Here is a 22,848-nt window from a genome sequence, read left to right as displayed (position 1 = left end):
TAATTTCTCAGTTCTTCATGGTCTTTATGTATATGCCGATCAGTTAAAAAAAAAAAAAAAGTGGAAAAGAGTCATTCAGTTACGATGCAGTGTTATTCTAGGAAATGCTGGGTCCCTACAATCATGTGGACATAACCTTCAGACCCATGACTCCTGCAGACCAAGCACACCTCACATGCAAATATCCATCCCTGATGGCAGTAGCTACCTGCTGCACTGAGAGTTTGAAAAACTCCCCTTGGTCTCCAGATCTCCACATTCAATCAAGCATTTGAGGGATGCTCCAGAAGTAAACTGATCCTTGAAACCTCTCTGACACAACTCACATTAATCAAGAGATCTCCCGCCAACAATCCAGTTCCAGACACTTTAGAACAACCCCTGAGTCTTAACAGGTTACAGCTGTTTCAACATTTCTGCATGTGGTTTTGATAGAGCGCCTTATTGTCATTAAAACTGCAAGGATTACCCACAATGTACTTTCTCACCACTTTTCCTCGTGTTAAAACAAGCTGTGTTTACTGGAACTTACCATCCTTGCTATCCAAAGGTATTGGTGGTACATCATCATCGCAGAGCGTCTCAGCTGAGCCCAGGCTGGCAGATAACGATGGAGTTGGCTCACGGACTTGTGGGCTCATCCCTGCAGGAGAACTCCTGGACAGCAGGGACTCTGTGGAGGAACGACCACTGTCTGCAGCCAAACTGTCTGTAGAATCAGAAACATCTGGCATTGTAATTTATTTTGTTTTCCAAGTGCAGGGAAATTGGCATCACGCTGAGAAGACAAGTTCAAACCAGTGATTATTATGCAGATAAACTGTGTCATACACAGGTGACTCAGCATGTGTCTTTTATGCATCCAGCATATATAAAACAGCAGTAACATTACCCGGGAAGAATTCACCGTTAATGAACGGGGAGATGCACATAAGAACAAATGTTTCTCATCATGATGCTTGAAACATGTCACCAAATGTTTCAAGCATCAGTTGCAAATTGCTTACTGATTTTTCTCAACTCGCCAGTATTTGTAAGACTTCTTGCATTTAAAACGAAAATATTTTTTTTTTCCAATATTCTTCTAGTCTTTATCTCATCCAAATGGATGCAACATTAAATGGAGAGAACAAATTCACTTTTTTAGTGAAATTGGAGCACTATACAAAAATTATTTTTGTAATCTTAAAAGAAACTCATATACACCCTAAAGGATACTCTAGAACTGACCAGCCAAGAATTCACTGTAGCTTATTTCTGATATTTTTACTTGAAGTAGATGAGTATGATGGGTGGTGACAGGTAGTTGTAATGAAATGTTACTATTTAACCTAAAAAAAAGGAAAATTTAGATTTAAACTGAAACTTAAACTGAGATAAGAAAATAAAAAGACAAAGGAGTGAAATGGAAAAGTAAAAATAATTAAATGTAATATCCATATATAGCATATATATGTATACATTAAAAAAAAAAAAAATTAACACAGTTCTAAAGCGTAACTGTGTAAAAGAAAGAAAAGCATACTGTCTGACGTCAAAGCATCCGGGGCCTGGCCTTCCTGAGTGTTTGAGGATACAGGCTGCATTGCTGGAATGACACCCTTTTGGGTATACACTTTGCACCGCTGGGATGGGGATGATGGAGGCCTGAGAAGCAAGATAAAAATGAATTAGATTGCGCAAACTGAATTTTTGGCGCTGAACATTTACACATCAGAGCACTTGAGAGTTCTAGTACATAGCTTTATTTAACACTTTCCAAGTTTTGCTCAAAACAAAATGAAGATTTTTGCCATCAGCACTATGCTTCACTGTATATTTGCTTCACCTGTACTCTGAGGTTTTGGTCAGGCTGGCAATTCCAAGACGTGGTGATCCTAGAGGTCGTGACTTCCCCTCACAATTGCCGCCCGCCACATTCAGATTCTCATGACTGCACAAATGAGAGACAGTAAAAGCAATAAATCATGAATTAAACATATAAACATATTTCCTAAAGGCTAAGGGTAACATATGAAAAAGAGTACTGAATCTAAACCACCTGGTCTTACCTGTCATGTAGGTGGGAGTTCTTGGCTCTGTGCAGTGGGTTAGAGGTGATGCTGCTGCTTCCTGTAATGCTTCTGGTACTCGTAACTGTTGGGCAGCCAGAACTCTGAGTCAAGCTGTGGATCATTGTCTGGGCCAGCTCAGCCTCCTCCACCACCTCCTTGATCTCCTGCAGCTGCTGGTCATTGGTCCTCCTCCTGGACACCTGCACAGCCCCTCCTACATCACACGCAGGTTCTAGAAACAGAAGACCCAAAGGTGATTTACACGTTAACATACAGCACATGCAAAATATGAACGGAAGCATCATCATTATTCCTAATAATAATTGAACCTGTTTTGGCTTCTGTATCCAACACAGCTGGAGGGGCTGGAGCAGGAGCAGCAGCTGGAACAGATGAAGATGGACATGCCTCTTGTTTGACCCCTTGTTTGATAGCTGGAGCCTCTTCAAAGGGAAACTTTGCCACCTGCAAAAATGAACAGAGCGATGGGGAACAGAAGAGTAACAGACTATCATCAAAGGGAAAATTCTGAAATTATGTCGCTTTTATTTCTAAATTACAGTACACCGTTAATCACAACTTCAGTGATGGTGGAAGAGAATAAAAAAGATCACTTGAGCTCCAAACAACCTGCGCTATTGCCGTGCAAATATTGGGATTCTGTATAAATATTTTCACAATAAGGTAATTTGTGAAAAGTAATTTGAATGTGTTATATCCAAACACAAATAGAAATACATGAGTATTGAAAGGCACAGAAAATTGCCACCACAAACAGCAGCTGTAACAACAATAAAAAAGCCAGACACGCAATGAACAAAATGCTAAGTAGATACAAACAGAACGCTTCTTTTTCATCTGAATAAATTGACAAAAATAGCTATCAAGCTTTCAATAGACCCCCTATTACAGATCCCATCATACTATGTCATCCTATTTGTATCTAAGATTTTTATTTGCACAATCACAACAAAAACAAGAGCAGAAGACAGTTCTTCACCTCCTCGCTGCCATCGATGCAGTCCAATCTCTCCTGCAGCTCAGCAAAGGTGTTGCACTTCAGGCATTCAGCTCCTTCCTCTGGGACAGGAGCCAGTGGCTGACCAAGTAGAGACTGAGAGGCTTGAGACAAAGGTTGTGAGGGGCCACTGGGCTGCTCGTCTGGCTGAGACTGCACCTGTTATAGAATTATTCTTCATCACAAATATTCTACTTAATAATGCTAAGTGTCTAATCTTTAAATGCACATATTTTCAAATTACCTTGTTCTGTGCCCCTGCTGCCTGATTTTGGCTTTGCTCTGAAGTTTTACCTCGAAGCAACGCAGGAATAATTGGTACAAATTCTGGGGGTTCCTCATTGTCCGTTAGCTCTCTGTCTGACACAGCTGCTCCATTCGGACCCACGTAGATGACTGTGTCGCATGACTGCTCGCTGCTGGAGTATTCGTCGGGGTCACTGGAGAGCCGCAGCAGCGGAAGGTCAGAGTCAGGGTCACCACGGTGATGGAAAGGTCGCAGGTGGGTCGGACGACGCATGCGACCCTCCTCGCAGGAGCTTTCTCCCCCAGAGGAGCTGGATGTGTATTGCTGAGAAGAGCCCAGATAATAAGGAAAGTGGAAGCAGAGAAGAGCGATGAGAGAGAAATGATTTCCTTTTGAGATTTGCAGAGTGAGATTGTCCTTTTTTTCTTTTCCTTTTAATTGACGGTTAGAGACCAGAAAGAAGGAGATGAGGGGATAACTAATATGGACCCAAGGCAGAAGATAAGAACTTCACTTCATTGCAGTTCAGTTTAACTTAATTCCTCCTATTTGTCTAGCATATTAGTAATAGAGTATCTTGTGGCTTGAAATGTCTTCTTTATTTTTAGAGCTGAAGCCCTCATTTTAACCTTTTGTCTTCTGCAGAACACTTTTGACATCTGTGAGCGCAAGAAGTCAATTTGTGTCAGCAGCAAACGGAGACAAGAAGGTTAAATATTTTGTATAACTAGTTTCAACTTCTATAAAAGATTTTCACCTAAACTCCAAAAATTAAAACACTGCAGTGCACTGTCAGGGCAATGTGTGTTTCAGCATAAAATGAACCGTCAAAAAAGTAATTTATGTTTGTTTAAGACATTATACCTGGCACTTTACTTGTCTATATCTGGATAGTTTTATTATTTTAATGAAGCGCGAAGAATGAAATAAAACTCACCACTGTGACTTTAGTTTTCTTCTTTTTCATGCGGAGCACCCGGGAAGCAATCTGAATAGTGGAGAGGGTTTCTGAGAAATCTCTAGGTGAGGCAGAGATGTGAGCAATCATGGTGGTCCGGCAGTTCATGTTGCCTAGCGACTCCCTTAGCAACATGGTCAGCTTTCTGTCCCTGGTTACACATATACACCGAGACGTGAGCATTGAAGACATGTTGTAAATACGCACAGTCACTTAAAGGTGTGACAAAACTGGTCGATTTTCTCACAAATGCCCACGTATGTTTTGGCTAAAGGGTATTAATAACTCTTCTTGGTCAGGTAGAGCATTTTCCACAAGTTAGAGAGTCTGCAACATTAACACAACACAAGGCTAACATGAAATTTAAATGAAAAAAGTACTTATAATCATTAGTTATTTTTCCGATTATTAATGCAAAAAGAGACAAACAATTTGCTAATTAAAGCTCACAGTTCACCTATTTAATATTTATCCTCTGACCTGTAGCACTTTTTAATCCATCTTTTGGTGTAGGTTGTGCAGCTTTTGAGATATTTGCTAGATGCAGATAGTACTTATCTTTCAGTTATGAAACACTCAGTTGCATGATCTGGTGACTTCAAAGTATCTGCAAACTTTTTTGTGAGCAGTTTAATATAGGAACTATTTTCTTTCCCTCTTCACTCTCAGTACTTTTGTATGTCACTACTGCTTGATTGATTGATTGATTGATTGATTGATTGATTGATTGATTGATTGATTGATTGATTGATTGATTGGTAATTTATTTCAACATGTGAACAATATACAAGTACATTTAGAAAAGAAATAAGAGAGAAAAAAAATACTATACAAATTACATACAAAAAAACATTCTGATTAATTTACATGTTGAAAGGGAGTGGGAAGAAACTGCTTTCTGCTATAGTTTGTGTCCTTGTCTTTATATTCACTCTATTTGTTCTCTTCTGTTTTGCCCTCACACCTAACCAGTCTTGACAGATGTCTGACACTCTTTGAACCCTGTCTCTTCCTGTTAAAAGGGGGTTCTTCTTTCCCAATGTCACCAAGTGTTACTTATATCGCCTTGTTAGACTGATGGTTTTCAATGTGAAATTGTAGCATCTATTAAAAAATAAAACTGTCCGGACAGTTATCTATAATCTAATAACAAAAACGGCAGTCCTGTAACTTTGCAAAAATAAGTGCTTCTTGCTCTGAAAACGAGCCCAAAAGAGCTTCCAGTTCAAAAACTAGAGTTTGTGGACACACACCCTTAATGTTCAACTCCTGTCATACTGTGTCACATGTACATGCACGCTTCACTCTGGATAGCAATACAGTTGATGGGTGTAGTTTAGTGGAAAGAGATGAAGTCCTGCATGAAACTGCTCACAACAGAATTTTCTAATATCTCCAAGACAGTGCAGCTCATCACAAAACAATCTAGATGGATAAGCAGCACTCCAGACCAGTAGTAAAATATATACATTTGATTTTTGGGTGAACAGTCCCTTTAAAAGAGGCGCTCAGGGTATGATAAAGTCTAATATTGGGAGATGGTCTATGTCCCAGAGAGATTAAACGAGCAGATGGGAGAGTAAAACTAGGCTGTGTGTTTAAGAAAAGACTTTCTCCTGGGTGGGCTACTGCAATCATTCATAATGTTTGTGTGTGTGCTGAGGCCTGCAGGCTGACAGTGAGTACAGCTCCTCTGTGGCCCGATACCTCATGCTGCTGTCCCCCTTTTCTAAAAACACAGCCCGCAGTCAAGTCTTGCACACGTATGTGTACATTCACATGCGTGTATGTACACAACAGTGTACATACGCAAAGTACGTACACGCTCCTATCTGACCGCCTCCTCTTTTTCATTATTGCTTTCTTTTTTTCTTTTCTGATTTCTCAGTTTGCTGCCTCGGGCTTCAACAAATCCTCCAGTCTCTGTCTCTCTCTTTCGAGCTATCTCTGCATATCTTCCTGAGATTAATGTAGGTAAACTCATGACTCATGAAGTATTCATTTGGATGTTAATTCAAGTGCTGGGGATGTTGGATTGGGTCTTACCTATCAGCCTGTGCTAGATTTATTACAAGCTTTACCAGGCAGGAACATCGTATATGTAATATGACACTTTCTGTCATCTAAATTCCTGGATCACCACTGTTTCAGAAAATTCATATTAAGGCATTGAATAAGCAGCACTGTGGTACAGCTTTGCTCACAAATTTCTACTTAACTAAACTAATAAACTGAGAAAATCTAGAGTTCTAGTGTCAAAGAGATTTTGGCGAGAAGAGGAAAAAACTGCCCTTTGAGTGTCTTGATTGACAGAAAGACATGAGTGGGAAAGAGAAAACATTTTTTGGACAAGAAGTTGTGCAGCATCCACGATGAGGAAAGGGAATGTTTAGTAAATGTGTTAAGGGTCTTTGCAAGAGCATATTGTGACTGAAACATGGGTCTTTCAAGCATGTTGACTGCTGAATCGTGCCGAGACGCTTGGATTCTTACAGAAGGCAGTGCTGGTTGAACAGTCTGACTCTTTTTGTGAACTGGGAAGCTACAAAGTCCAAAAGTGTACTGATAAATGGTAGATTCACTGGTTACCTAGCAACAGTACTGGAACAGGACTGGGATTATAAAAACAGGATGGGACCCTATCCTGGAAGCAGTGAAGCATTGCAAGACAGGCTCAGCAACTGTGATGAAAGAAAATGAGCAGCCGGACTTTAAGCGTGTTTCGTTTGAGTCGAATATTTTCCCCTCAAAGGAAACAGCCTGCTATATGATTGCTTTGGTTTCTAGGGATGAGAAAGGTGATAGGAAATTCAGCTGATCAATCAGTTTGGTTGTGGGTGAAACAGAGGTGTGGACTCGAGTCACATGACTTGGACTCGAGTCAGACTCGAGTCATTAATTTTATGACTTTAGACTTGACTTGAAAAAATGTTCTAAGACTTGTGACTTGACTTGGACTTTTAAACCAATGACTTGGGACTTGAATTGGACTTGAACCGGTTTACTTGAAAAGACTTGATATTTCACCCCAAATATAAAATTTAACATGCATATTATATAGATTGAAAATATGACGTCATTCAGGGGTAGAACCGCAAAGGATTCTGGGAACTCGTGGCAAGAGGTACTAGCACACGCAGGCTTTCAATTGAAACCAGTCACACAGCGATAAAAAGAAACACAAAAATGTCAAGAAGCCGTTGTATTATTAACTGCAATAGCCGGTCGCATGACAGCCACGGGAAGCCGACGGGTAAAGAGATCGGTTGTTATCGGATTACGTCGTTGAAGAGAAATTGTTCAAGCCATGTTTCCGAAGTAACAAAGAGGCGACGGATGGCCTGGATTGCAGCCATTCAAAGACCAAATATAACGTCCCAGAACACTCCAGCTCACAGGTTAGTCTGCTCCAAGCATTTCCACAAAGGTCAGTCTGCTGTTGTAGTTAATGCGTCATTTTCATAACATAATTGGTGATATAGGTTACAAGCAAGTCTGGTGCTGAACAGAAATTGTCGCGCTATGCTCCTTTGTTTATTGTGCATAAATAGTGAATTGTCCTGACACAATATTGCGTTTCGCTTCTGTTATTATGGTACATTGACAAAAACATATACTTTTATTCACAGGATAAAACAGTTGTTTTGTATCACTAATTGCCCAGTACGATTACAGCATACAGTATTATTGTCACTGCTACATTTCTGTAATGCTACCAGAAATTATTTCCACTACTAATTAATTACCGTTGAGCTTAAAGGTCCTATTAATAAACGGTTAACGAATGTGTATTTATGACGACGATTTGTGAGACTGGTAAACTTATGATATGTACGATGGTCTTTCGTTCTACACGGTGCATTTCAAGGTCCTGCACCCATCCGGCGGTAAACTGTACCTGGGCTTGTTGCAGTGACCTGAAGTTACTAAACTTCATGAGTGTATGCACTCACTCCAAGAACCGTATGATTATAAATATGCATATAAATATGCTACGATGAGATAGCTGACTTCATCTAACTAGCAAATGGTGTCCAGGCTACGTTGGTGATACAGTTTTTTTTAATATGTATGATATTTTTGTCATGCGATTTTAAAGCCAGTCCTACAACCGCATCCAAGAATAACATGCAGCTTATCTCAGAACTGTCGGTGAAAATTATTCCAGGAGCTAAGTTTAATTGAGCTGCATTTTAAAGAGGTGCAATTTCACAATTTGGGTATATTTTCTAAGTTCACTATTTTGTCATGTGTTGAGAAAAACACAGATTTAAAAATTACATGGTCTAATATTTACATTTAGCATAACTGCAACATGCTTTTTCGTTTTGTTTTTTTTAAAGACTCGAAAGGACTTGAAATTCAAAGTTTCAGACTTGTGACTTGACTCTGACTTTTACACCAGTGACTTGAGACTCGACTCTGACTTGCCTGACATTACTTGAGACTTGACTTGAGACTTGAGGATAAAGACTTGAGACTTACTTGAGACTTGCAAAACAATGACTTGGTCCCACCTCTGGGGTGAAATACACTCATCAGTCACAACATTAAAACTAGAGAGAGGTGAAGTAAATTATGTTCTTCTGGTGGACCTTGGGATTTGGTAGCAGCCTCCATTAGCAGGGCAATGCACCTAACCACGCCACTGAAACGGTTCAGGATCAGCAGATGGAAAGTGACAGAGTGTGCCGTAGATCCCAGTCTGATCAAGCATCAGAAGGTGGTGCCAGCTGGAACAACTCTACAGGGACCACTGCCAACATCCTGGTACCTGACACAACAGGACTATAGACTGTATAGAAAAGATGGATGTAGCTTCTGGATCTGAAGATTCTGGAGAAGTGCCTGAGGGCAATCAGGTGGGAATTCCTTTAGTTAAAGAAAAAAACACTCTATAAAGAAGTCTAGTCTGTAAATGGTCCTTTGGTTCCTTTGTCTGGGACCTTATTTGGGACTTTCTCAGACATCTAACATGATTTTCACTTTATTTTGTAAAGTGGTCTCCAAAAAATCCAGTGTTACTGACTACCTTATGAGTGTGTTTGCTCGTCACGTCCACTTTCAAAGGGTCAATCGGACGAGGGTGAAAACCCTCAGCTCAAGGTTTTAACTCTCTAACTAATTAGTGACGTCACAATGTCTGTGTTCGTCCTTTATATACAGTTTATGCACAAGACACCATTATTTTACCTTATAAATAAATACCTTCATTATATTTTTAATATATATCCTCCACAAGCCCAACTTCAACAGTCTTAGTTCAATCAAAAAAACTCTTACTTCCTGGATTTATAAAAATGTGTCAGTAACACAGCATGGATTGTTAAAAACCAGTCAAATCCCATCACACTCCAAAAGTGTCTGAGTCACCAATGCCAAATCAGAGTCAGCAAAGCTGTGCTTAGAGCTTCAATGCTAAGTAGCAGGTTGTTTTGCAATGTAAATGCAAAAGCTTGTGATTAAATTAATCCAGCATGAGCACAGAGCTACACAGCCTTGAGCAGAGTGGAAGAGCAGAAGGGAAGCAGAGAGAAATTAGAAAAAAGGAGGGCATTTACAGTTTCACATCCCGTATTCTTACTGCCAGAGCAGGACTATGCATCACTTTAGCTGTTATGATTTCTTTTCCCCTGGTTCAAGTATTTTTATTTTCAAACAATTTCTTCTGGCTAGAGTTACTGGCTCTATCATCTTTGCCTTTTCCTCTCTCCTTTGCTGTCATTGGCAGTCAGTTAACCAACAAAATGAATGTGATGAATATGTAACACCAGCTGCTGTTGTTTATGACAGTAAATCCCCCAAACCTGAAGCAACTTATGAAATCTGCTACTATCCTTTCCTTTTTACCTCTCACATCAAGATCCTGCTTTCCACCTCAGCCTACCGTTCACTCTTCTCAACAGTTTAGTTCACCAGTTTCTGAATTTATCTTTATTCTCCTCTTAAATTTATGCATTAATTAGTCATACTCCCACTCACCCACACCCACCCATAAACACAAACACACACACCCACACGAACGTACTTATATGGGATGTGTTTGCTTCCATTGACCAGGGCCAGAATCACATTGCCGAGTGCAGACAGCGAAAGGCACAGAGGAGCCGAGCTGGGTGAAGAGTTCTCCCTGCTTTTCCCACCTCCTCCTCCTCCGAGTACTTTAACATCACAGCTGCCCAGGTCCAGCAGGTGGAGGCGACTGCGACCTCCTGACACTAGCAGACGAGAAAAGATGGCTCAAGATTGAAGGACAACTTAGAGTTGTTAATACAGTATACTGCATCTGTAAGAAATCTATATTAACAGTGACAGTAATAATATGAAGATAAACGTTTCCTAACATCAAACAAATCTTAATATTTGACAAAGATAACCCAAATAAATGCAAAATGTAGTTTTTGAAGGATTATTTAATTTATAAAGTAGAAGAAAAACTATGCAGACCTACCTGGCCCTATTTAAAGTTAGTAAGTATATAAAGTAATTGCCCCCTTGTTAAATCATGAATTAATGATGATTAACCGCATTTTTGGAAAAGCTGAGCTCAGTTTCTTAGCCACACTCTGGCCAGATTACTTTCTGTTGAATTAAGCAATTACAGAATATGAAGAACATGAAAAGGTTACATGAAAAAAGGCTACAAAATCAACACATGATGCTACAATTTAAAGAAATTCAAGAACAGACGAGAAACTAAGTCACTAACATCTATCAGTATGGAAAGGGTTAAAAAGGCATTCTTACGGCTCTGGGACTTCAGTGAACCATAGTGAGAGCTATTATCCACAAATGGAGGAAACTTGGAACAGTGGTGAACTTTCACTGAGGTGGCTGACCTACTAAAATTACTCCAAGATTGAATTGATAACCCAACCAGAAGGTCACAAAATAACACAGAACAACACCTAAATAAATTCTGCTGTCTACAGGACAACCCTGAAGCTCATGCAGGCCAAAAACTGATGCAGGGTTATGCAGCAGGACAGTAATTTGAAACACTGCAAATCTCGATCTGAGCGGCTCAAAATAATTAAATGAAGGTTTAAAGGTTTAGGGGATAATCACCTTTTCACACAGGACCAGGTAGGTCTGGGTAACGTTTCCCCTTAATAAATTAAATCATCATTTTAAAACTGTATTTTTGCATTTACTTAGGTTATTGTTCTCTAATATTAAATGTGTTTGATTGAAAGAAACATGCAAGTGTAACAAATGTCATTACAGTTATCATTCTTAAGCATTCACATTTCTCTCATACATACACAGATGCACACACATTACAGTTTATTTCATACACACACTTGTGTGTAACATAAATGGCCATAATCAGACATAATTTGGTCAAACATCTCTCAGGCATAAATAAAACCACTCATATGCTATGTGATTTGTTATAAAGACCAAAAATAACTGTTGGAAATGACTTTGATTAATATATTAAGGGATTGTGCGTTCAGTAAAAGGTGCATGTGCATCTCTGTTGCTGCAGTTTATTTGTAGCAACCATAATAGGAAGCATTTAGATCGATCTGCATATTGATCTGTCCTTCATTGTTCACTCCTTACTTTGGTCTCCAGTGTTCCACAATTTATTCATAGCAAACAATATGTTTCTGTCTGCTTTTATCCTACTGTGATTATCATAGTCACAACAAACAACAACTATTTTCCTGCAAAGGTGAGCGCAGTAGAAGTAATCGTTAAATGTTGCTATTGAGACATTTAATTGTTGCACCAGTAATAACAGTTTGAAACATCAGGGTTTAAGCATGCACTGCTTACTTCCTCCTTTTCCCGTCTTTTCCATGCGATACTGATATATGTGTAATGTAAAGAGCATATGTGAATTCCTGTGCTCTTCTTCAGTGGTGTTGGAGCGTTGGCTACTATGGCGAGCTGCTATGGCTGCATCCAGGAACCAGGCTGCCTTTTCTGGTGTTGGAGCGCGGAGCTCAGACTGGTTCTGCAGCTGGAAGAGTTTGGGGAAGAAAAAAAAGCATAACAATATTGCACTTTTATAGACGTGATAAGGAAGCAACCGTGAGTAGCCAGAGGACAGGCAGTCAGACATGCCGAAAGACACTACTTCACCTTAGCTTGAGGGATTTGGTTTACCGAGGGAGAAGTGTTTAAACGCTGATAATATTGTGTACTGTGAGGATTCAGCGTGGCGGAAGACTGATTGGCATATTTTTAATAAATCATTTCTAATTTGTCTGCAGGTATGTGAGAAATAGAGGGAAGCAGACGTGAGTAATAGAGAGAGAGGAGGGAAGTGAGAGTGTGTGTGTGTGTGTGTGGTACTGCAGGATATCATTACTGATGAGATTATGTCAGATTAGTTAAGGATTACACAGATGTGTTTGTATCAGAGCCTCTAATCCTATAAACATACAGTATGACTGAACACACACACATATACGGCTGCTAACCCATTGTCGCTCATTTGTTTTTGGTGTTCTTTTTACATTGACACGTTACTGAGACTACTGCTGTGCAGATACCTGCAAAGGGTGTTAATAATAGTGATGTTCATTAGAATTTTATTCACATAAGCCGTCTTTTGTTTTCTGAATCTTGGTTATTAAAGGTGTTTGTTTAGCTGCATGTAATTTTGAAAAGTCACTTAAAAAAACAAAAGTTTGAATAGACAATGAGCCTTTTGAGAGTTCTGGTTATTTTTCCAGTTTTGTTTGTGTCAAGTGTTTTTCTCTTGGCATCGTTTTCACAATCAGGTGAATGAATCATCCGACTGTTTCTGAATCATCTCTTTAAAAATACCTCATTTTGGCATTGTTGGATAAAAACAGGATGCTGAATGATCAAAGTCCCTTTTTTTCATTTGATGCACATCCACAGTACTGCCAGATGGACTCAAGAGCCCCATCATCAATAACATCGCCCATATTCAAATGTATCCATATAAAACTATTTTTATGTTCATTTATCAGTTGTGGTTATTGAGCTTAATGTAAATGATACTAGATCATCTCCAAGACGAGTGTCTGTGGGTTCACATGCAAGCCAAGACTGCAGAGAGCTGTTTGATGTGAAAACACATTTATACAGAGTCTGAATCTGTAAGGTTTAAACCCACAGGTACAAGTGACATGAACCAGTTCCAAGGTAAGCCGTGATGTTTTTAATTGTGTGTTTGTGCATGTGTACCTGCATGCCACAAATGGGGTCCTCACACAGGTAGACCCCAGGTGACTGCCCATCCTGTAAGCTGCCTGTAGCCACTTCAGATAACAAGTCTTTAAGGTTCTCCTCTTTTCCCCAAACCTGCACAAAAGCACAGATTATTTCAACAACAGTAGCTTCCTCATTTTATTTTCTCAGTTTTCTTAACATCTGTCAAGGATTAAATCTGGCCAGAAGAATCTTAAATTAAAATTTTACTTCACTGAGAGAAGACAGATACTAAAGATAGTTGACAGCTACTGCCAGTGCTTTTTAGAGACTATCAGTGCCCTGATTTGTCAAATGTCTGCATCAGGATTTGCACTCGTTTTTTTCTGCAGGGAATGTTTCAAATTAAGGTTTCATTGCGATCACTGACCTCAACTGCAGAGACGCGGACGGAGAAGCGTGCACCAGTTTTCTCTTTTCGCTCGTTGATGAGCTTAAACAACCAGGAAATGGCACAGGGGATTATACCCAGAGTCTGAAGAGAGTCATCGCGGCCGATCATCGTGTAAGATTTACCTGAATGAGAAAGCCAGAAAGACAATGGTGAACGGGAAATAAGCTGAAGATCTATCAAAAAGAACATCAACAGAAATAAGTGTGAATAGATGTGTGTGTGAAATGGACGTGTCTGTCCCTTTCAGTCACAAGATGATGATTATCCCTTTCCCACACCTGCTCCGGCTGTCAGAAGTTGGAGATCAAACACACACCTAAACAAAGCCATATGTCACACCTAACAATCACACTTGCACGAAAGACAGACGACATCAAAAGCCTGACTCCTGTGATGCAGCGCAGAGAAATGTGTCTGATTTGTTCCGAGAAAGGACGGAGGGGAAGTTGTCATCTACAATGTAATTTTACATTGTTCTGCACTCAGTGTTTCCTGGAGCTACTGTCAAAAATGATGACTTGTCCCAAAAATGTGATAAAAAATACAACAAAGAGAGTTGTATTAAGTATCCGAAAGCTGGTGCTGTTGTAGTAGTATTTATAATTCACAATGCTCAGTTTTCCAGATAAAACATAAAGAAAGCTTTTAAACACATGTTAAAGATTATATAAAATGTTGCCACCCGCTATGTTAAAGAGCTCTTTTAAAGCAACAGTGGGTCATTTACTTTGATTTATCAGATTTACCAGTTGATTTCTTTTCATTTAGCAGATCAGATGGATTCCCTGACTCATAACGGCTCTGTGTAGTACCACTAACATAACCACAGAGCACTTGAACAACCACCCTTTCTCTTTTTTGCCTTTAAAGCCTGTGTGCAAGTGACAAAGAACACATTAAAACACACATCTGTGGGAGTTTATATGTGGCTCTATAATGCGTCCTTCTGTTCTGACTACTGAAAACTGCAAATTGTGCTCATATAGCTGCCTACTCCACTGACTTATCATAATGCGTTTGTATCCACGTATGTGCAGTTTATGCATATTTCTGTGAATTGGTCTCATCAGGTTAATATACCTTTGCTATCAGAGAGAAAGTGAATATGTGTGAGGGAACACGGCAGAGCTGTTTCAGGAGTTCAAAGACATCCACACACGAGCTTATGCAGACACGCGCATTCATCATTACTAAGGACGGACACTACTCTAATAACGATAACAAAATCCATCACACATGACTCAAAGCAAGAGGATTCAATTCCTGAAGTTCATCCATTTGTTCAGGATCATTTAGACTTTTATTTAATTTTTCCTTTTTAATGAATTCCCTTTTGCTCACTGCAAAAATGTGCATGAGTGTGTAGTAGCTGGTCTGTGCCAGAATCCCCACATGTGTCTACAGCCAAGGGCCACAGAGCCGAAGGTAAATGCTCGTTGTGTTACTTTCCCCATTTTAATTAGTAAAAAGGTAATGCCATTATAATGCAGTCTCATTAAAATCCATGGCCTTAGGTGAGCTGGATCACAAAGAATTAACTCATCTGCTGCTACAGCAGCAGCCGTTTGAACATATACGAGTGAGGTCACGGCATTAATATAGCAGTAAAACTGATTGAGAAATTGATTTCAATCAAATAAAAGAGTTTGCAGTGTTATTAACATAATCAAACGCCGGCAGCAGGATATTAGCTTCAGTCTTAGCCATATTACACAGGATGAATCACAAGCATCATAAATCACGAGACAGTCTGTATTTTGCATGTCAATATTTGACAGCTGAATGAAAATATGTATTCATGTTAAAATGACAAACGTGGATCTAGACAAGCTGTCGTATGTGCACTGTGCACCATGTTGTTTCTGTCCTGGGAGTGTGACGATTACATGTGCATCTGTTTGATTGATCTGTCCTGGATCCTATTTCTGCTATCATTCTGTGCTGACTGTGTAAACCCTAGTGGTGGTTTTCACATTTTTTATGTGCATGATCTATTTTTAATGCTATTTCATTAGATAGGATATTGGGCCACCGGGAGTTGTGATGGACTGCTCAAAGATGTCCGTATAGTGACCATTCTTACATTCACCATAAACAAAAAGTGGTAAAATATGAAGAAGTAGAGTGTTGAATATATTTGTTTTGCAATGACATCTTGTATAGTCAGACCTACTCTGTCATGTGTTTAAGAAGAAAACAGGAAGTCAGCAGCTCATCATCTGAGTCACAACCTTTAGATCATGATGACGCTTCATCAAATTTGTATATACACTTGATTTTTTAAAGTCTCTCCAACTTTATTTTCTTAATTGAATTCCTACTAGCTTCCATTAAGTAGTTCCTGTGGTCCATATAAAGACATTGACAACACTGTTCACGCCATATTTGCAGCAAGGGAACCAATCAACCACCATCAATAGAAAAAAAAAAGACAAATTAAAAGTTATCGAAATATTTGCTGTATTTTGCCATTTTAAAGAAAGCGATCGTTTGCCCATTCTCCACATCCTCACCAAGTTTTATGAAATTCAGCTGGGTAGTGTTTACATAATCTTGCTGACTGACTGTGGTTTGAGTTGAGCTGACTTTTTCTTCAGATTTGGCAAGATTTTGCTTCACAGCAACCAAACAGCGGTTTACATGTTGATCTTTGCACTGCAGCGCCAGTCGAAGTGTCACATCTCTGCTGTTGTCATGCTCTGCAGTTCAAGGAGACTTAGAAACTCAAGCTGAAGGCTCACAAACTGAGAAGGGGAAATGCTGCTTGTGTTTACAAGGACAAACACAGCAGCGGCTGACCCACAGTCGATGAAGCCTTATTCGTGTGTGTGTCTGCGTGTTTGTGGTGGGTCTTTGTTTGTCTCAGTGTATGTCTGGGATCAGACATGTTGCACTATGCAGTGAGGGGCCTTGACCCTTTTTAAGAGAACTTCTCTGACAACCAGCTTCAGAAGGATTAGAGGGAGAAAAGGACAGAAACACAGACAGAGCAGACCGAGAATGCTTTCAGCTTCAGCAGACACTAATCCTCTTCTTTCTCTCTCTGATAGATGAGGGCTAGTGGAGCGACGGCCAAGTGAAGAGCCGACACACCGATGGTCACACTCACTAAAGAAGACTCACGAGCCAAGCTCTGATTTTGTAGTTTTTGTGTGTGTGTGTGTGCGTGTGTGAGAATTTTACCCAGTTTAGAGTGTCCAAAGCAGAAGACACAGCCATCTGCTCCGTTCACTACCGACTGAATGACCTCAGCAACTGTTCCTGCACACACTTCCGCCTAACACAGGAAGACAGAGGAATAAACAGGGTCAAGTAAATCAGAAATACATTCAATTTTAGACAAACATTATTCAAACTCGCGCTGGAGCTAGGATTCTGCTGTTTTGTTTTGATTTTTTAAACATCTGACTGTTGGTGTGGAGGAGATGACGGGCAACTTCCCTGTAATTGTCAGTATTACTGTGTTCTGGTTCTATAAATGTCTTAAAGAATCAGCATTTTCTTTGAAGCTTATCTCACTGGCTTATCCAGGGGAACACATCTCGCCTAGATTCATGCAAATGCACATACCGACCAAGCAGCGACCTCTGTGGCTCAAAAGTAAAGGTAATGTGCAAGTCAAAGACTTCTTTCAGATCATGTGTCTCAGTCCTACCTTATGCTTAGCATCCTCCTCTGTCACACCAACCAACTCTGCATGACCTCCTTCTCTACATCCATGTCACCTTTTTGGTCTTTCTCTTTTCCTCCTGCTTGGCAGCTCCATCTTTAACATCCAAAATATCCACTATCCCTCTTCTGCCTGACTCTCTAACTTCTTCTCCAAAGCATCTGAGCTGTGCCTCCTCATTTTTAATCTCATCCATCTTAGTGAGTTCTGACTCCTGTCAGTTTGTTACTGCCACCGTCTCCAAACCATACATCATAGAGGGTGTCAGTGCCGTCTTGGAAAGCTTCCCTTTCACTCCTGCTGCTGTCATTCTGTCACAAATCACCCGATACTTGTCTTCATCCACTCCACTCTGCCTGCACTGTTTGTGAAACTGTTGCTTTTTAGAGCATTTTAATGCAAAGATGTGACAAATAAAATAGCAGCTATGGTAGAGCCTGTCCAAGAAGCTCATAACTCAGTTTTTGAAAAAAATTTCTGTATTTTATTAGTCTGTTACTAACAACAGTGTTTGTTTGCATTGCAACCGCACATTTTATCTACCAGCATGGTATCCAGTTCTTAACAAAATTTAAGAAGAGCGTGAAGTTCATAATTTTGTTTTTATTTATAGTCATTTTACCAGACTTTGTCACATAAAATGTCTCTGACCTGTGATGCATCAGGAGGGAACGCTGCATCAAAAGTGAACATCTTTGGTGGGACCTGATTGGCTCCGGCCCTTTTCTGAGAGGCAGCACTTTGCGTCTGATTTGCTGATGGGTCCATGATGGTGATTTGTTTCTTCCTGGGATCCACTTTGAGAAAGGAACTGGACTCGGCTGCATCAGACTGAGACACCGGGCAAACTCTCACCATCACTTTCACCTGAGGGTAAGACAATAAGCGAAAACAGAGGTTGTTTTTTAGACAGGAGGCTAAAGGTAAATGCAGGATTATCAGTCAAAGCTTGATTCCCACCGTGCGTTTGGGAATCAGCTTGTTTGTTTGCAATTTTTCTGCAGGGGTGGATTTCTTTTGATCCAACAAAAACAAGAAAGTCAGCAGGGCACTCAGACAAACAGCAGTGTGAAAGTACATTGATACAGTCACACTTTCTGAGATAGTTTAGAAAACTTTGCCGGTGTCTGAGATCACTTGTCATGAAACATGAAGCAGTCTGACAAGCTTCTGTTGAGTTTCGGGTTCTCCTCATGCCAACCACCCATTTCTATTTCACTTTTAAAGCATGAACACTTTTTCCCCGCTAAAGAAATCTGCCTGTGTCAAAGCCATGAGCAGACCTTGTATGTATTACTGTGAAGTAGAGTTGCTGGAAGACATCTTCATGTTAGCTACAAACGACATAGAGCCACAAAACCAGAGTCACAAAAATTCCGCTTTTTAGTTCTGCGCTTATACAAGTCGTAACATGCTCTCTCTCCCTCTCATCACTTTACTCCCTCTAAGTACTTTTACCTCCCTCATCCCTTCCCCTCCTTTACCTGTCACTCTTTCGCTATCTCTTTCTCCTTCTATCCTAAATCCCTTCCTTTTTTCTCTCTGTTCACACCTCTTCTCTACTTCCACTTCACTGCCACACATCAAAAGCCTGAATTGCAGGAATTCTATTTTAGCTTTCACTCCTCCTCTCCTTCGTCCTTTCCTCCCACTCCTGTCACAAACTGTTAGCAGCCGCAATTTGCCGCCTGGCAGCTGTTGTTGTTTTCTGTGATATCAGCGGCTGCAAAACGCAGCGTCATCGAATCTGACTGAGCTCCAGAACATTTTAACATATAAACAGCCCTGGTCTCTGTCGGTAAAAGGTGTTTTCAAGTTTGAAATACTTCCCAGCAGTTTATTGTTGCTCATCTTCTCCTTCCTTTCCTCATCTGTGTGAATTTGTCTTTGTCTCTCTTTCTTGTTTGATGTCTCGCTGACTATATCGCTCTCTGATTCAGCCCGTCTGTCTTCCTCTTTTCATGTCTGTCACTAAATCTTCCTCCCTGCGATGCAGTACAGGATTATCCTGAAGATTTACATCGCACTTCTCCTTTGACAATCGGGAGAGAGACTCGGTTGAAGCGGATGATTGGCACTGGGTGTCAGGTGCTCTTATGACTCAGTGTTAACCACACCAACTGTCTCAGCGGGTGATAGGAGCCAACCTGATTATTAAATGCATTTGATATTTTCACTGTGACATTGGATGAACTGTGTGGGAAGTGTGTGCCATCCTTAATGTCTTATATCTATTCAAATATCACAGATGTTTTGTGTCTCTGTTGCTTTGATACAGAATTTATGTCTCGGTCAATGTCAGATGCCTTTCATTGAACTGGTAGTACAAGCTGCCTGGAATTCTTCCTGTACCTTAAAATGTAAGTGTGAAAAATGAGAACTATTTAGTTTAGATATAATCAGTTATATTAGTGTGAATGTTACATTTTGATATCCTTGGTAGCCAGTGATTGGTCCGCCGGAGCCTCCACTCCTGGCTGCCGCCTGGCACACAATGCACCCGACCCCCACTGCACCACGTGTGGGTGGTGGGCCTGCAGGAGGATGGGCCTATGTCCCTTTTTTGGGCCCGGCCACTAGACGCTCATTTTCGGGCACCCTCCCCCGGGCCTGGCTCCAGGGCGGGGCCCCGGTAACCCTACTTTGGGCAGGGTGAACTGTTCGCTTGGTGTTCTGCTCATAGGGGTCCCTCACCCAGGACCAATTTGCAATGGGACACCCTACCAGGGAGCAGAAGCCCCCGGACAACATAGCCACTGGAATCTCTGGGACACACAAACCCCTCCACCACGATGAGGTAGCGATTACATCAAAAGGAGCCAGTTCAGGTGGTTTGGGCATCTGACAAGGATGCCTCCTGGGCGCCTCCTGGGTGAGGTGTTCTGGGAATGTCCCTCCGGGAGAAGGGCCCCGGGGCAGACCCGCTGGAGACATTATATCTCTCGGCTGACCTGGGAACACCTTGGTGTTCCCCTGGACAAGCTGGAGGAGGTGGCTGGGGAGAGAAAGGTCTGGGCTTCTCTGCTTAGGCTGCTGCCCCCACGACCCGGCCCCAGATAAGCAGAAGAAAATGGATGGATGTTACATTTTGTTCATTTGCAGTCATTCTCTTCCCAACATGTTAATAGTGTTAATAGACAAAGTCACAGTATCAGAAATTTCCAAAAACCTTGGACACCGTGACGGTTTATGGCAAACGGCATGACAGATGTAGCAAACATCAGATCAGCTAATGACAGGCAGAATCTGAGAAGCAGCTACTGGTTAAGTCAAGAACTGGATTCAAACACTGAAACAGGATTAAGCATCTAACTTCACCCCCCGTGCAATATAACAGGTATAGTTACGTCCTTTTGAACAATGAAACTTTTTTGTTTTTGTGTCTTTTTGTTATTTGCTTCTTTACACCAACACAGTGGATTTTATATCAAACAAACAGGAGATGGTTAAAGTGCAGACTTTCAGCTGTACATCAAGGTAATACAAATATAACACATGAATTACATGCAATGGGGCAGAGTGTGAGTATTTCAACACCTGATGTCATAAGCTGAGAATTTGCAGGACAATATCAATTATATTATGATAATAGTTACAAAGTGTGCTAAGCTTTCAGTACTTCATATTGCACTGAGGCACTTAGTAAGAAAAAAAAATTCAGTGAACTCTGTTTTTATGTGTGTCATACCCTGTCATATTTTATATCTACGAGGCACAAAGGTGCCGGACACATGAAAAAGATGTGGCTCCTGTGAGGGAGAGAGAGCAGGAGAGAAATCATTTGTCTGTTTGTGCTTGTTAGCACAGATGAATCATCGCCTGAAGTGTGCTTTCAGTTAAACGTAACCATGGGATTACCCATCACACAGTAATCCCCAAAACTCCAAATCCTGCTGAGTATTAGCTTACTACAAGTAAAGTCAACAATGCATTTATGTGCGGTGCTTAAACGACTACCAGGTTCATGCCACAGGTTCTCTAAATTAACAGTGTTGGTAATTACCAAACTATATATATATATATATATATATATATATATATTTTTTTTTTTTTTTACTATAATGGTAACCCCAGCAGTATGCACAAGGTCTTTAGTTGGGCAGCTGTGGCTCAGGAGGTAGAACAGGTTGTTTACCAATCAGAAGCAGGATGGATAGATTCCCTGGCCACTCCAGTCTGCATGTCAACGTATATTTAGGTAAGACACTGAACCTTAAGAAGGAATTCTAGACAAAGAGGTTAGTTAGGTTTGTTTTCAGTTTGTTATTTGCCTAACAAATAATATAATTTTTAACAGATTTCTAAAAATATGTGGCGGGGCGTGGTCTGCAGTGCCACTGCAGGCGAGCGGACGCACCTGAGCGGCATCCGCAATCATGCCGGTGTCATGCCGCAATCGCCGGGTTTAAACTGTGAACTGGACCCTGTCATGGTGTTGTTGGTAGTGGAGTGCTCAGCTACGAGCTGAAAAGCTGCAGCTGTGTGTGTAGCGTGACAGCAACCGTTAGAGTTAATAAAAGTATGCTGAAAAGCACGAAACCTTCATCATGCCATGGCTTTGTTTCATATAAAAATTGTAATTTTCTGCCAGGTGGTCTAATAAGTGTGTTAGCACGCTAAGTAGGCTGGCTGTGAAAATTTCAAAAAATTAAAAAATTTCAAGTGAAAATTGTCATCCATTACATTTCTGTGCTGTGAGATAATATCAACCTTACCTATATAAAGTAAATTTTCTGCCAAGGGAGGTTATTTCTGCTGCTATCATTTTTTTAAATAGTAACTTTTAGCCAAGGGTGAAAGAGCTAAAAGTAATCAGAACAAAGTCATGTTAGACTGAACAAACCCACCCCGATTTATTAAAAATAAAAGCACGCTGCCAGGCTTTCTCTCGGTTGCATCACCAAATGACCACAGACCTTTTAAGAGTCGGTTCAACCAATTTTGTGAGTGTCGATCAAAGAGTGTGGCTGTTACCAGCTTTCTCATATGAAGTTAATAGCACATGTGGTTAAACCTTAAAGCCTGTCTATAGGTGAGGGCGTGAAATGAAGCGAGATACCAAATGCAATAAATGTGTAACGTTTGATGACCTTAAGAAAACTGAACATACTGAGCCTTAAAGTTGGTTTAATGTTTGTGCCAAAAAAATCAAATCAAATAAATAAATAAACATCTATACCTACAACACACACAAGCTCAATCTCTCCCACACAGTCTTAGCTTCAGTACTAAGCCCTCTCCTGACCCCAATAAAAGAGCCCATCACATGAGTAAGAGCCTAGGGGGAAGGATTTCACCAACGCATGCTTTAC

The 22,848-nt window shown here is 40.5% G+C and overlaps 1 protein-coding gene across 3 annotated transcripts in view; it reads right to left on the bottom strand.

The window, feature by feature from the left end:
• The window catches only part of kif26ba (kinesin family member 26Ba), a 102,958-nt gene that overhangs the window by 15,489 nt on the left and 64,621 nt on the right, over positions 1-22,848 (bottom strand). For all 3 annotated transcript variants that reach the window (XM_082527148.1, XM_082527147.1, XM_082527149.1), the window contains exons 6-19: positions 18,188-18,403; positions 17,050-17,143; positions 13,843-13,988; positions 13,449-13,565; positions 12,063-12,249; positions 10,306-10,495; positions 4,257-4,428; positions 3,317-3,643; positions 3,055-3,231; positions 2,384-2,519; positions 2,052-2,286; positions 1,829-1,933; positions 1,526-1,647; positions 533-709 (exon numbers count right to left, since the gene is read on the bottom strand). In XM_082527148.1, coding sequence (XP_082383274.1) covers positions 533-709; positions 1,526-1,647; positions 1,829-1,933; positions 2,052-2,286; positions 2,384-2,519; positions 3,055-3,231; positions 3,317-3,643; positions 4,257-4,428; positions 10,306-10,495; positions 12,063-12,249; positions 13,449-13,565; positions 13,843-13,988; positions 17,050-17,143; positions 18,188-18,403 — 2,401 coding nt within the window. The remainder of the gene's footprint in view (positions 1-532; positions 710-1,525; positions 1,648-1,828; positions 1,934-2,051; positions 2,287-2,383; positions 2,520-3,054; positions 3,232-3,316; positions 3,644-4,256; positions 4,429-10,305; positions 10,496-12,062; positions 12,250-13,448; positions 13,566-13,842; positions 13,989-17,049; positions 17,144-18,187; positions 18,404-22,848) is intronic.

Source organism: Aulonocara stuartgranti, assembly GCF_965226115.1.
Source record: "Aulonocara stuartgranti genome assembly, chromosome: 1".
In the NCBI taxonomy this organism is placed as follows: Eukaryota; Metazoa; Chordata; class Actinopteri; order Cichliformes; family Cichlidae; genus Aulonocara; species Aulonocara stuartgranti.
This window is presented reverse-complemented; position numbering and strand designations above follow the sequence as displayed.